The sequence below is a fragment of the Solanum stenotomum genome, chromosome 6 (assembly GCF_019186545.1).
Source record: "Solanum stenotomum isolate F172 chromosome 6, ASM1918654v1, whole genome shotgun sequence".
In the NCBI taxonomy this organism is placed as follows: domain Eukaryota; kingdom Viridiplantae; phylum Streptophyta; class Magnoliopsida; order Solanales; family Solanaceae; genus Solanum; species Solanum stenotomum.
In genome coordinates, this window is record NC_064287.1 from 6,324,484 (window position 1) to 6,339,297 (window position 14,814).

At 34.4% G+C, this 14,814-nt stretch overlaps 1 protein-coding gene across 1 annotated transcript; it reads left to right on the forward strand.

Annotated features, from left to right (window-relative positions):
• The first annotated feature begins 472 nt into the window (after nt 1-472).
• Nucleotides 473-10,228, forward strand: LOC125869269 (TMV resistance protein N-like). The gene is given in 9 exon segments (XM_049549835.1): nt 473-1,029; nt 1,403-1,941; nt 1,944-2,491; nt 2,842-3,114; nt 3,418-5,563; nt 5,566-5,686; nt 6,056-6,298; nt 6,395-6,742; nt 9,958-10,228. Coding segments are annotated over 7 exon segments (4,152 nt in total). The 5' UTR covers nt 473-523; the 3' UTR covers nt 6,075-6,298; nt 6,395-6,742; nt 9,958-10,228.
• Nucleotides 10,229-14,814: the final 4,586 nt, after the last annotated feature.

Below are 14,814 nucleotides of genomic sequence, written 5' to 3' on the forward strand. Positions count from 1 at the left end.
TAATGTGACACTTTTGGATTTAGAGATTCAAACAGGTTTATCTTTCACCGTAAATTTTTCATATATCTTTTAAATATTTTGAATTGTCAATTATTTTGACTTATAGTACTTTTTACATAGTTATAAATGTATAAATTTCATTTCAAAAAAATTGAAAATTTCATGCGTAAATATCCGTTCAAATTTAAACATTCTCAAAAAACGAAAAGTGTGACATAAATTCGGACAAATGGAGTAGCAGAATTCTACTGCTTTTGATTCTGAAGTCAAGTCAATTTGGTGACAAAGAAATTACTTTTCTTTTTCTTGTACTTTTCGCTGTCCATTAATTGGACAAGACCCAATTATCATCAGTTTTATGTATTTGATTAATCACTTATGGACCCATACCACTTGACTTTAACCCATCTTCATTTAAGCTTTTCACATTTGATGTCCTGTTTATAACTCTGTCCCAAATATATATCACCAATTCAATCTCTTACCAGAACCAGAATATATCCACCCACTTTTATCTGAATCCATGGCATCAACTTCTTCTTTTGCGAGTAATTCACACTACTATCCTCGATGGAAGTACGTTGTATTTCTAAGTTTTAGTGGTGAAGATACTCGAAAAACATTTACGAGTCACTTGTACGAAGGTTTGAAAAATAGAGGAATATTCACCTTTCAAGATAATATAAGGTTAGAACATGGCAATTCGATCCCAGAAGAACTCTGGAAAGCTATCGAAGAGTCACAAGTTGCCCTCGTCATTTTCTCAAAAAATTATGCTAGATCGAGGTGGTGCTTGAATGAACTAGTGAAGATCATGAAATGCAAGGAAGGAAATGGACAAACGGTTATACCGGTCTTCTATGATGTGGATCCATCACACGTTCGAAATCAAAGGGAGAGCTTTGCAGAAGCATTTGCCGAACATGAATTTAGGTATAAGGATGATTTTGAGGGAACTCAGATGGTGCAAGGATGGAGGACTGCCCTAACTGCTGCTGCAAATCTAAGAGGATATGATATCCGTGACGGGTGAGTTTTTTTTTTTTCGTGATGGGTGAGCTAAAAACACGTAATTTTTGGATGCTTTTGTGAAGCCTAGACAAATTCTATCCTAGAACAAAAGAATCTATCCCTCCAAAATGTATTAAAACAGAATCAACATTCAATAAATTTGTCATATTTATCAAATTAAAAAAGGTGTAAAGTAAATCAATATATTTTTTAGCTGTGAATACTTCATGCACAATCTAATTTCATTTAGACTTAAGAAATGTTATTATATTTATTTTTTTTCAAAAAACATATTCTACAATATTTCCTATTTAATGCCTTCTTGAACATAAACAATATGAAATACTTGACTTTCTCACATTTTTAACAATCGATCTTCTTATTTATTTAGGATTGAATCAGAGAATATTCATCAGATCGTCGATTACATTTCTTCAAAATTATGCAAGAGTGCTTATTCTTTATCTTCTTTGCAAGATATTGCTGGAATAGAGGCTCATTTAGAGAAACTAAATTCCCAACTACAGATAGAAATCAATGATGTTCGGATTGTAGGAATTTGGGGAATAGGCGGAGTCGGTAAAACGACAATAGCAAAAGCCATCTTTGATACTCTATGTTATCAATTTGAATCTGCTTGTTTTCTTGCAGATGTTAAAGAAAGTGCAAAAAATAATCAATTACATTCTTTACAAAATACACTTCTTTCTGAACTGTTAAGAAAAAAAGATGATTACGTCAAAAATAAGTATGATGGGAAGTGCATGATTCAAAGCAGACTTTGTTCTAAGAAGGTGCTAATTGTGCTTGATGACATAGATCATAGTGATCATTTGGAGTATTTAGCCGGTGATCTTGGCTGGTTTGGTGATGGGAGCAGAGTTATTCTAACAACTAGGAATAGACATTTGATAGAGAAGGATGAAGCAATAATGAGGTGTCTACCCTACCTTATCATGAATCTATGCAATTGTTCAATCAATACGCTTTTAAAAAAGAAGTTTCAGATGAGCGTTTCAACAAGTTCTCGTTGGAGCTAGTAAATCATGCTAAAGGCCTTCCTTTAGCCCTCAAGGTGTGGGGTTCCTTGTTGCATAGAAAAGGCCTAACTCAGTGGAGAAGCACTTTAGACCGAATAAAGAAAAATTCTACTTCAGAAATTGTTGAAATACTTAAAATAAGTTATGATGGGTTGGAACCCGAAGAGCAAAAGATATTTCTAGATATGGCATGTTTCTTCCGAGGACATAGAAAAAAAAGAGTCATGCCAATCCTTGAGAGTTATGATGTTGGAGCTGAATATGGATTGGATGTCCTAATTGATAAATCTCTTATTTTCATCTCCAATGATGATACGATTGAAATGCATGACTTGATTCAAGATATGGGTAGATATGTCGTGAAAATGCAAAAAAAATCAGGAGAACCTAGCAGAGTATGGGACATTGAAGATTTCGAAGACGTGATGGTTAACGATATGGTAAGTATGCTAAACAATGCAATAATATTCAGTTTCCCATTTTCATATATCAAAATTCGTTTATCATGAATTAGTCTAATAGCTGCTTAATATGAACAATCAAACTTTCATTCTTTGGATTAACTTGAAATTTGTACAAGATTTTGTACATAATAACTCAATTAGTATTTTTGAAGCTAATATTACGCACTAATATTGAACCTTAAAACTTTTTGTGTACTAGCCTTCAAGTGTGATGATAAATATATAATAGTACAAAAAATGACAAAATATGGCATTGCGAGGAGTGAGAAAGTAGTCATACTGGCATGCAAATTTTATGTAGACATTTGAAGTTATATTTTGATCAGGGGACGAAGGCAATGGAAGCAATCTGGCTAGAAGATGTTCAAAATCTTTGCTTTAGCAGAGAACCCATGGAAAATATGAAAAGGCTTAGAATATTATACATCTATGGTTTTCATACATATGATGACTCTATTGAGTACCTGCCTAACAGCTTGCGTTGGTTTGTCTGTTGTGGGTATCCTTGGGAATCTTTGCCAGAAAATTTTGAACCCAAAAGGCTTGTTCATCTTGATCTCCGGGGGAGTTTGCTGCGTCATTTATGGACAGAATTAAAGGTATGATAGATACACATTCTATTGACATCTTTTGAATGCCTTAATCTGACTTGGAAACTGGATAATTTATTAACCAACTCCAACTATTAAAAACATAGGAAGGCAATAATGTATCTCATTTACGATTGATTTTGCAGCATTTTGCATTGGTTGTAACTGGATTTGAATTGCAATTTCTTTTGATGCCCACAAATATAAAATAGAAAGAAAGTAAATAGTTTCTATATTCATAGATAGCCCACTAGCCTAATCTAAATCCTTGGCAGCATCCTAATTCTCACACTCTTTCTGTGTTTTGAATAGCAGCATTTGCCATCTCTGCGAAATCTAATTCTTAACCACTCCAAAAGGCTGATGCAAACACCAGATTTCACGGGAATGCCAAATTTGGAGTATTTGGATTTGGGATGTTGCAGTAATCTTGAAGAGGTCCACCATTCCCTTGGATGTTGCAGAAAACTTATTATGTTAGATTTGAGAGATTGTAAAATCCTTAAGAGGTTTCCATATGTTAACGTGGAATCTCTTGGATCTCTGAATCTACGATTTTGCTATAGTTTAGAGAAGTTTCCAGAAATCCTCGGAACAATGAAGTCGGAGTTAGAGATTAAGGTTGAACGCTCTGGGATACAGGAACTACCATCATCCATTGAGTACCTAACTCATATTACCAAGCTAAATTTGAGTGATACGAAAAACCTTGTAGCTCTTCCAAGTAACATTGGTAAGTTGAAAGATCTGGTGAAACTAGATGTGTCGTGGTGCTCAAAACTTGAAAGCTTGCCAGAAGAGATAGGTGATCTAGAAAACTTGGTGAAGCTTGATGCCAGACGTACTCGAATTTCACGACCTCCACCTTCCATCGTCCGCTTGAACAAGCTTAAATTCTTGACTTTTGGAAAACAAAAATCAGAAGATGGAGTGTTCTTTGTGTTCCCTCAGGTGAATAGAGGGTTATGCTCACTGGAAATTCTTGATCTCAGTTACTGCAATCTAATTGATGGAGGACTTCCGGAAGACATTGGATGCTTATCCTCTTTGAAAGAGTTGTATCTCGATGGAAATGATTTTGAGAATTTGCCTAAAAGTATAGCCCAACTTAGTGCGCTTCGATCCTTGTACTTATCAAATTGCACAAGGCTTAAAGAGTTGCCAGGTTTCACGAGGATGCCACACTTGGAGACTTTGAATCTGCCAAATTGTATAAATCTTGAAGAGGTTCATCATTCCGTGGGATTTCTTAAAAAACTCTTGAGATTAGAATTGACTGATTGCGAACGGCTTAAGAGATTTCCCGCTCTGTGCATCGATAACCTTGAATATCTTGATATGAGGGGGTGCTCTAATTTAGAAAAATTTCCAGAAATCTTTGGAAGCATGAATTTAGAGTTAAAGAGTGGAATAAGGTACCTATATTTGATAGGCTTAGAAAATCTTGTAGCTCTTCCAAGCAGCATTTGTAAGTTGAATGGTTTGGTAGGTTTAGATGTGTCGTGGTGCTCAAAACTTGAAAGCTTGCCAGAAGAGATAGGTGATTTAGAAAACTTGGAGGAGCTTGATGCCAGCTATACTCTAATCTCACGGCCTCCGCCTTCCATTGTCGGGTTGAAAGAGCTCAAATTCTTGAGTTTTGCAAAACAAGAATCACAAGATGGAGTGTACTTTGTTTTCCCTCCGGTGAATGAAGGGTTTCGCTCATTGGAAATTCTAGATCTTAGTTACTGCAATTTCATACATGGAAGACTTCCGGAAGACATTGGATGTTTGTCCTCTTTGAAAGAGTTGAAGCTCATGGGAAATAATTTGGAGTATTTGCCTCAAAGCATATCTCAACTTGGTTCTCTTCAATCCTTGGACTTATCAAATTGCAACAGGCTTACACAACTGCCAGAATTTCCAGAGCAATTAGATACAATATATGCGGATTGGAGCAGTGATTCGATCTGTAATTCGTTGTTTTGGAATATCTCATCATTACAGCATGACATTTATGCTTCAGATTCCTCGTCACTAAGAGTATTTACCTCTGGAGAGAATATCCTAAGTTGGTTTCACCATCAGGGAACTGGTAGAAGAGTTACAGTCAAGTTGCCTGAAAATTGGTACGTACGTGATAACTTCTTGGGATTTTCTGTAGGTTACTCTGGCAGCTTAATTGAAACCAAAGCATACTTGATTCCCTTATGTGATGATGGGATATCATGGATGACCCGGAAACTAAAATTAGCCCTTCCAAAATGGAGTACAGAATCTAATATTCATTTTTTCTTGGTACCTTTTGCTGGCTTATGGGATACATCTAAGGCAAATGGAAAAACACCGAATGACTATGGGCTTATTAGGTTATGTTTTTCTGGTGAAATGAAAAAGTTTGGATTTCGTTTGTTGTATAAGGATGAGCTTGAGGCTTTGTTACAAATGAGGGAAAACAATGATGAACCAACAGAACATGAAAGAGCAGACATGATAGTGAACACCATTACTCCGTAAAAAACAAAGGTCACATTTCTAATATTCATCGGAGCTCTGTCTTTGAGAATCCACAACAACAAGTATGTTCACGTAAATATAGGTATATACCTCAACTATTAGCTATGAAGTCTTTTTCCAAATATAATATTTTTGTTCTTCTCATTCTTCTTCCTTTTCCTTTTTGTTGTCTTTTTTGTTTCCCCTATTGACAAGAGCTCATCAATGGGTGAGGTAGGTATCAGCAATGAGTTTCGTCTATTGATTCTCCTTCTTATCTCCACTTGTGAGTTTATCTCCACTTGTGAGTTTAAGGCTAACGACAAGTTTAAATTTTCATTTTCAATGCTCAGATCAAATCTTGGAATCATGCAACATTAGTTCAATTAGTACTTAAAAGTACTCATAAATCAATTAGTACTTAACCATTAAGGTGAGTGCTTCATTTAATGATGTGTTGCATTAGTTACAGAGCTAGTTTTCCTCCATGAAGTAAAATTCGGTGGGGTCTTCAGGCCAGTGCATGCTGAGGAGTTTACGCGGCAGTTCTCACGGTTTGATCAACAGGGAAAGAGTTTGAAAATGTTGAGGAAAAATCAGAAGTTTCTTGTCAAAAGGTGGAATGACTCGGTTTAACTCTTCTGCATTGAAACAATTTCTTGTGTGACTCAATATAGTTCGGCAGCAGCACTTTCAAGACAGAATATTTTCTATGGTCAGAAGATCGAGTATTTCACAAGAATGTATTATTATATGTTTTGCTTTCTTGTATTTATCTTATGTTTATATGAGAAAATCAATGTATATGAAGGTCTTGAGATATGTTGAGGTTGTGGATGCTGTCAACCAAAAAGGCACTGTTGAGCTGTGAAGATACAATAAGGAACACCATTTGCACAACTCTTAGAATCAGGTCCGGGGGTCAGGGAGCTAGGACTGAACTGATCTCCTTGTATCTTTACATGACGCCCATTCTGCCTAGCAAAATGCTAACAAATCCAACAAAGGATTAGACGAGAGGAGAATCCCTTGTCCTGGATCAGAGCAAAGATATCTCACTACTCAGAGTGCTGCTGCGTAGTGAGCTGTAGTAGGATTCTGCAAAAAATGACTTGAGGACTAAAACCGCAAAAGATAGGTCTGGTCTGGTGTTTGTGAGGTAATTTAATTTCCCCACAAGATGTCTGTACATAGTTACATCTTCCAAATTTCAATAAAGGACTATCATTTTGATGTAGCTTACAATATGGATCTAATGGGGATGAAACACTAGGTCCTGCTGGATCAAATTCTTGCAAAAGTTCCAAACTGAACTTTCTTTGTGTGACTAGAAATCCCTACTTTTCCGTCAATATCTCCATCCCCAAAAAATAATGAATATGTCCCAATTTATTTACCTTGAACTCTGCGTTGAGAAAACTTGTGACGTCAGCTATCTCAGAAGCATCATCTCCTGTCAATAATATATCATCCACATACACGGCGATGATTGAAATTGCACTTCCTGTTTTCTTGAAAAATAGGGAGTAATCATTCAGGGAATTGGAATACCCTTTGAATTGTAGTGCACCTGCAAGCCTAGCATACCATTGCCTAGATGTCTGCTTCAACCCATATAGTGATTTCCTCAATAGACAAACTTGATTAGGCTTACCTTCTCAAAAAAAAAAAAACTTGATTAGGCTTAGGAGGAGTAAAAACTGCAGGAAACTTCATGTAGACTTCTTCCTGTAAAAAAGCATTATTAATATCAAGTTGAGACACTTCCCAACCCCTTTTTGCTGCAACAGTTAAGAGACACCTGATGGTAGTCATTTTTACCTCAGGAGAAAAAGTCTCGGTGCAGTCAATCCTTTCCCTTTGAATGTCCCCCCTCACCAGAAATCTAGCCTTTAGTCTCTCCACACTTCCATCTGATTTATGTTTCACCTTGTAGATCAATTTACACGGCAATGGTTTCTTTCCCAGAGGTAAGCAAACCACATCCCAAGTGTGATTGACCTGTAAAGCTGTAACCTCTTCCTCCATAGCCTTTCTCCATTCCTGATGTTCCCAAGCTTGATTGAAACTGATAGGTTCAGAAAGGTTGGAGAGCATTTAAGGAATAGGCAGTAGATGTGGCAGGATGAGAAAAACATGAGGTGCAACAGGCTGGTCTACATCAATGGTTGGTGAGGGAAAAATGGTTGAAGGGTTGACAATGGGTGAGTTAAGAGAATTTGTCAAAAAAGGAAATACCTCCTCGTGGAAATATACATCTCTCAAAACATCAGTCCAAAACCTTGTAACCTTTTTGATTTTGTGGATATCCAAGAAACACACAAGCTGTAGCTCTATGGTCAAACTTTCCCCTATGTTGAGCTAAAGTAGAAACATAGCATAAACAACCAAAACACCTAAGACTCTCATATTTAGGTTCCTGACCAAAAAGAAGTGCCAAAGGTGTCTTACCCTTTAGAGCCTTGGAAGGAATCAAATTGATCAGATGTGTGGCAGTTAAAATGCATTCGCCCCAATAGATGATAGGAACTTTGGAATGAAACATAAAACCTCTTGCAATCTCCAGCAAATGTCTATGGTTCCTCTCAACAATTCCATTTTGTTGAGGGGTAACAACACATGATGTTTGGTAGATGATACCTTCTGCTTGTAAGAAAGCTGCTTCCTGACTTCCTTTTCCCAGTTTAAATGTATTATATGATCTATTTCTTTTGACCTTCACATTAAATTACCTTTCCACCATAGACAGAAAAGCTATAAGAACAGAGAAAGCATTGATTTTAGTAGTCAAAACAAATGTCCAAGTACCTCTACTAAAATCATCTACATAGTAAGGAAATACTTGTAACTTGTAACCATCGTGAGTATGAGTCTTGTATGGACCCCATGTATCAATATGTATCACATCAAAAATTACTCTAGATTTGATAGTGCTAATACCAAAGGAGAGTCTAGTCTGCTTAGCTTGAGGACACACATCACAAACATATTCAGAATTTGAAGGGAAATCAATGAAACTGAAGCTTTTTGTTACTGAAGAAGGAAGATGTCCCAGTCTACAATGCCAAAGTTTTACACTAGGAATATCATTAACATACATTGGACTAGACTCTGGAAAAGAAACATAAGTACTATTCTAACACTCTTTTTGTGAACATGAACTAAACTATTACTAGGGCCCTTATTAGACTGGGGATTGTCCTGTTGCAAAAGATATAGACCTTCTCAAACATCACCAAAAGCTTGTGCCTTCCTCATAAAAGGGGCCTGCAACATACACCCACAAGAATTAAAGAATGCAGTACAATGTAACTGACTACACAACTTATGAATGGACAACAAATTATATCGAAAATCTGGAACATAAAGGACAACTCTAAGAGTAAGGTGAGGCTGAATGGAAACACTCCCTATCTGAGTAACTGTTATCTTAAACGAATAAGGCAAGCTGATAATCAAAGGGACAGGAAGAGGAGTTAGAAATAGAAAAGAATTAAAATCATAGCACTGCTCAGAGGCACTGGAAGCAATAATCCAAGTGCACGAATCCATGGTTTTAAAACAAGATCCAGAATACTGAAGTATAGTATCAGCCACTGAATTGGCATTGATCTCAGATCCTGATGTTCCTGCATGTCCCATTTTCTTGTATATGTATATGATTTGTGACACTTGTTCTTTGGTGAATTTTTGACCATTCATGCTATGTTCATTATGTGTGATGATGCACTTCTCATCCAGTTCTCCTGTGATTGTTGCATTTACTTTCATGTATCCATGATATTCCCTTGAGTTCGTAAATTGGAAGTCATTAGGCTACCCTATCAACCTGTAGCAATCATCTTCCACATGCCCTGTCTTTAGGCAATAAGTGCAGCTCTCATTAGGATTGTAAATGGCCTTCCTTGTTTTGCCTTTGTGCAACTGATTTCCAACTCTTTGAGGACCAGGATTCCCAAATCTTTCTGTTGGAAAAGCATTTCTCTGAATTGGCTTAGCAGGTTTCTGGAATGTCCTTCCATGTTTTCCTACCATGAACGAAGCAGTTTCACTAGGAAACTGAGCATTAGCAAATAAAATTCTCTGATTTTCATCTTGCAACAAGAGAGAGTATTCATGATCAAGTGCGGGGAAAGGGTTAATCATCAGAATACTACTCCTTGCCTGTGAGTAGGTTTCATTTAACCCCATCAAGAATTGCATAAGCCTTTGATCTTTCAAAATCTTATTTAACTTTTTCTGTCCATAACAAACACAGGTGCATATTATATCACTGTTAAGTGAGTCCAACTCATCTCATAGACACTCGAGTTTGGTGAAATATCCTGCTATGTCTTGTGTTCCTTGCACTGAACTTGTGATTTCTTTTTGCAGATTGAAAAGCTTGGCACCATTTGACTGCCCAAATCAATACTCAAGACTTTTCCATAGTTATGTGGCAATCTTGGAATACATAACACTTTCTCCTATATCCTTTGAGAGATTTTAGTATCCAAGAAGTAACCATGTTATTACATCGAGTCCACTGTTGATAGTCTGGGGCATCCAGACTAGGTGTGGCAATGGTACCATTGATAAACCCTAATTTGTTCTTAGTTGATAGGGCTATGAAGATAGATGTATGTCATCCTAGAAACCTGCTTCCATCGAAAATTGCACTCATAAACTCTGTCCTGGTGCATGTGAAGGTTGAAGTTGTTGTTCATATCATTATTGGTATCTTTCCTTTGATTGTTGATGTTGTTGCTGGTATTAGATTCATTGGTATGAGATTTTACCATGATAGGGATTTGTCAATGAAACAAAGAAGAGAGAAAAGGTTGATGGAAAAGTTTTTGGATCGAGCTTACTACTGCTCTGATACCATGAAAAAAATACGATGAATTTTCATTGTTTTTCTCCCCTTTATATTGAATTGTCAAACCCTAGATTATATACATCTGATATGATGTAAAGACAAATAACAAAAGAAATGCTTTGTATGCTTGTCCTTTCCTATTAGTCTACTCTAACGATAAAAATATTTATCTTCACATGCTTCTTATTTGTGAATTTCCTCTTCTTTCTTCTTTATTTCTTCAAGATCTTCAACAACAAATGATCCAAGTGAACCATCAGGAATTTCATTAATAACTGTTAAATTTAATGAATTGTATTATCTCATTTATTTTATTCTTCTCAATAATCAACTTTTATATATCAAGAATATGTATAACCCACCATTGGAAGTAGTAGAGGAAAACTCCAAATTTATGAGGTAACTATTTATTTATTTTTCTTTGTTACTTCATATGAATATTCATGAAAATGGTTGTACTGCCATGCAACTTTTTATAGCATCATTATGTACAATCATTAATTTAGAAATTTATTTCAATAACTTGGTAGAAGCATATGAAAGATGAAAAAATAAGGTTTTGCTATGAACCATTACCATTAGAGCAGTAAATGTTTTTAAAAAAGGTAGAATATTTATATATGTACCATTTTGGTGATTTGTGTTACTGATTTTCTGATTATAGACTCCTGTTATTCTATTTATTCTTTCAAGAATATTTACTACTAGTAAAAAGAAAATTCTCAATACTAATTTCTTTGTTGTATTTTTTTATTTTTCAGCTTCTTTCATTCTTCTTTTACATGTGCCTCTCAACGATGTCGTCTTCCCAAGAATCTAAAACCAATGATTCAAGTTCTTTATGAGAAATTAGATGTTTTCCAACTCATTTATATATATATATATATATCATACATTAATTTTTGCAATGTGTTTTAGCATATAAATATACTAGGTAAATTACCTTTTCTTCGCACGAGATTGATCTATTTTATTAAACTTACATATGATCATTCAATAATATCTGTATTTTTTATACATACACTACATTGTCAAGAACATTTTATCTTAAGGCAAAAACATTCCTCCGAAATCTTAAAGTGCTATATTTTTTTAATTTTTATTTTTGTTGCACAAAAATTAAGAGTCATAGGGAGATTTTAAGTATAAGAAAGAGTCTAAGAAAATCTCCATGGAAATAGTTTGTCAGAAGAGACAAAAATTTCTAAATTCGAGGAAGTTCTAATGAACAATATCAGACGTTAAAGTAGAGACCAAAAGACCTTGAACAATAACACTCCCAAGTAAAGTTGAACATCATGTTCATACAAGAGCATAATTAACTAAATTTAAATGGAGGACCCTTTGCTTCTTTCTTATGAACCTCCATCAATCTCTTTTTACTATAGTATGTCTTATCATATATATGTCAAAAATGATCCTAAAATTGTTAATATCATAAAGGTTTTTCCTCATTGTCTCATAATAGTTATTCTTATTTCTTAGGATTCACATCAGCGACCCCAACTTATTTGGAATTGAACCATAGTTATGTTATGATTATAGTTTGTAATTACAAAGAATTAAAGCAATGATCAACCAAGTTGTAGGTGACATCTGAATGGAATTGTTCACAATTGGGCATTCTAAACCTAAATTTTGAATATAACATATTAAAATCTCACAACATAATTGTGTGAGCACTTGAACTCACAAATATCCGTAAATAATAATAAAGACGACCTTACTCTCCTGATAATCAAGAAGAAAAAGGCATGTTGCTTAACATATTTTTGAAAAAGATAGTCTACCGAGTTGTATCCAAGTTTACAGTTCACAAATTTGATTGAAAGAAGCCAAAAGAAAAGACTAATCACTACAACAAGAATGATCTTTAACAAAAATTAATAGCTTAGTTGCCGTTAAATATGTATTTTCAGAGGCAATTAGCACTCTCTATAAGTGTCCACAAAGTCTATAGTAACCATTGGATCTAATGACAATTAATTAATATCATTAAAGGCTCTAGAACTCTTCGTTAATTTGCATATTTATTGCTGATAAAAAATATTTTTGTTATAGTATATTTTGGGCATCTGTTAGTTTCAAGAAAACTTGATCTCTTATTATGCCCAAAAAGAAGAGAGGAAGAAATATGACAAATTAGTCAACTTGCGATAAAATAAGTGGACTAATTGTCTCTATAATAATATTCTAGAAAGAATGCAATGGCATACAAAATGTTTGTATCTAAGATAAAACAATCAAAATAATATACTAATAGTGGCAAGCAAGAGATCAATCTGTTTGGTTCTTTTAACAAACTTCACCATTGGTTCGTATTAGTTATCACATATTTTTTGTTGTGTGCTATCAAATATAGCACAACCCACAAGCAATTTTCTCAAAAAGTAAATGAATAAGCCTGTAGAAAGGGACAAAAGAGAAGATTAATTTTCAATCGTCATTGCTGGATTATTAACAGAGTAAAAAAAGTCACCAAAATAGCAAAAAGAAATTGCAATAGTTACATGAATCACTATAACTTTCAGTAAAATATTAAGCTTCATGAAATAGGAGGAAGAAAATTTTGAGGAATGAAACACACTTCATAATAAGCTAGATTAATGTATTTGAACTTGACTCCCTATAGAGGAAAAGACCCTACAAATAATAGTGGTAGAAATAGAAGTTTTGTTTACTAAACAATATTATGAATTCAACCATTCCAACAACGTTATGAGTTGTGGACTGAGAGGGCCAAGAGTATTAATGTCACATTGCAATTGAAATCAATTTTCTTTGTTTAATCATTCTTATTTTGGTGCCTTGCAACTAAGTGTTGGATTTTAAAAGGTGTGAATGAAAAACGAAGAGTTGTGACTTTTGTGAAAAATTGTGACTTTTATGAAGAGTTTTGACTTTTCTAAAGAGTTGTGACTTTTATGAAAAGTTGTGATTTTTCCATAAGGTTGGGGCTTTTAAGAAAGGTTAAATAAGAATCATGATTTGTGAGGGTGCCACATAGACGGGTCTAATATTCTCTTTTATATGAGAATATAAGATAAGATAAAATAAGATTTTATGTTTGCACCTATTAGCACATCAAAATACAACTCAATAGGTCTTCTTTTCCTAAATTGACCAGCTGCCCAATTTCATAGTTTCATACAATATATAAGTATTTGTCATCCAACAAAGAAATAATAAAAATAGAATGTGTACTCATCAATTTTATCTTGTACTTTTTAACAAATTTTATTGTTGATTACACTACAGATAGAATATAATTTATTTTGTTTATACTATTTGCATGGGATAAACGTGCAACGCACGTGTCCAAGAACTAGTATCCTAGATAACCATTTTACTCTTTTAAATAGGTTTAAAAAGTTAATCATGCTTTACTTTTCTATTTTATTTATGACACACTTTAATTACTAAATATATCATCGTATAATATATGTGTAATATTTTAAGTCCACTTAATTTCTCTTTAATTAATATAACGAAACCTAAGAAATCATCTGAAAAGATGAAGAAGACCAAGAACTTTAGACCATTTGCTCTTTTAAGTAGCCCAATATAAAAATCCAAATCTTCCCTTTACAAAGCCCAACCCATCTACCCTCTTCAATTGTTTGAATTACCCTTAAAGTTAGGTAAGCATCTAGGGTTTCTTATCTTATTTTTTCTTGAGTTTCTCGTCCTCTTTATAATTCTCCTTCAAGATCCATCTCTCATCTTCAAGAAAAAATTTCAAATATTTTCACCATTTGCAGATGCTTCCTCATCATTTTCAAGAAAATCTCAAAAATTTCAGACGTGTCTCCATCTCTTCTTTTTTCAAGCTTCAAGGGAGTCCACATCAAACAACACAATTAGAGGTTCACCAATTTAAGTATAATCTAAGATAAATCATGTTTTCTATGTTCAGATAAAGTGAAGACCGAACACATCCATATTTACCTACATTTGATTTTGAATAGATATCTCTATAACCAAATCAAATTTAAAATTTCAAAATACTGTGCTAACTCAAACCCTAATTTCCTCCTATAAACCTTTGGATTTTGTTTTGGGTCATGTTCTTTAGCAGCCTCCACCCACTTAAACTCGTTATAGCTTTGTTCTTATATCTCTACCTTCGGCTTTCCAAGCTTTATTAATCGGTATGGTTTATTGACGACAATCCAAGTGAGAGAGTAGATCTGAGGCTTGCTAACAACGCCCCCAGTTCGCTGCTCCACACAAGGTCAGTGAAAATTTTATCACTTCTTTTTATTTTACTTTACCTAGTTAAATAAGGCATATAAGGATCAAAATATTCCTAAACTTTGCTAGAAGGATCAAACGTATTCCAACATTAATGTTTTTTAAGATAAAAAAAATAG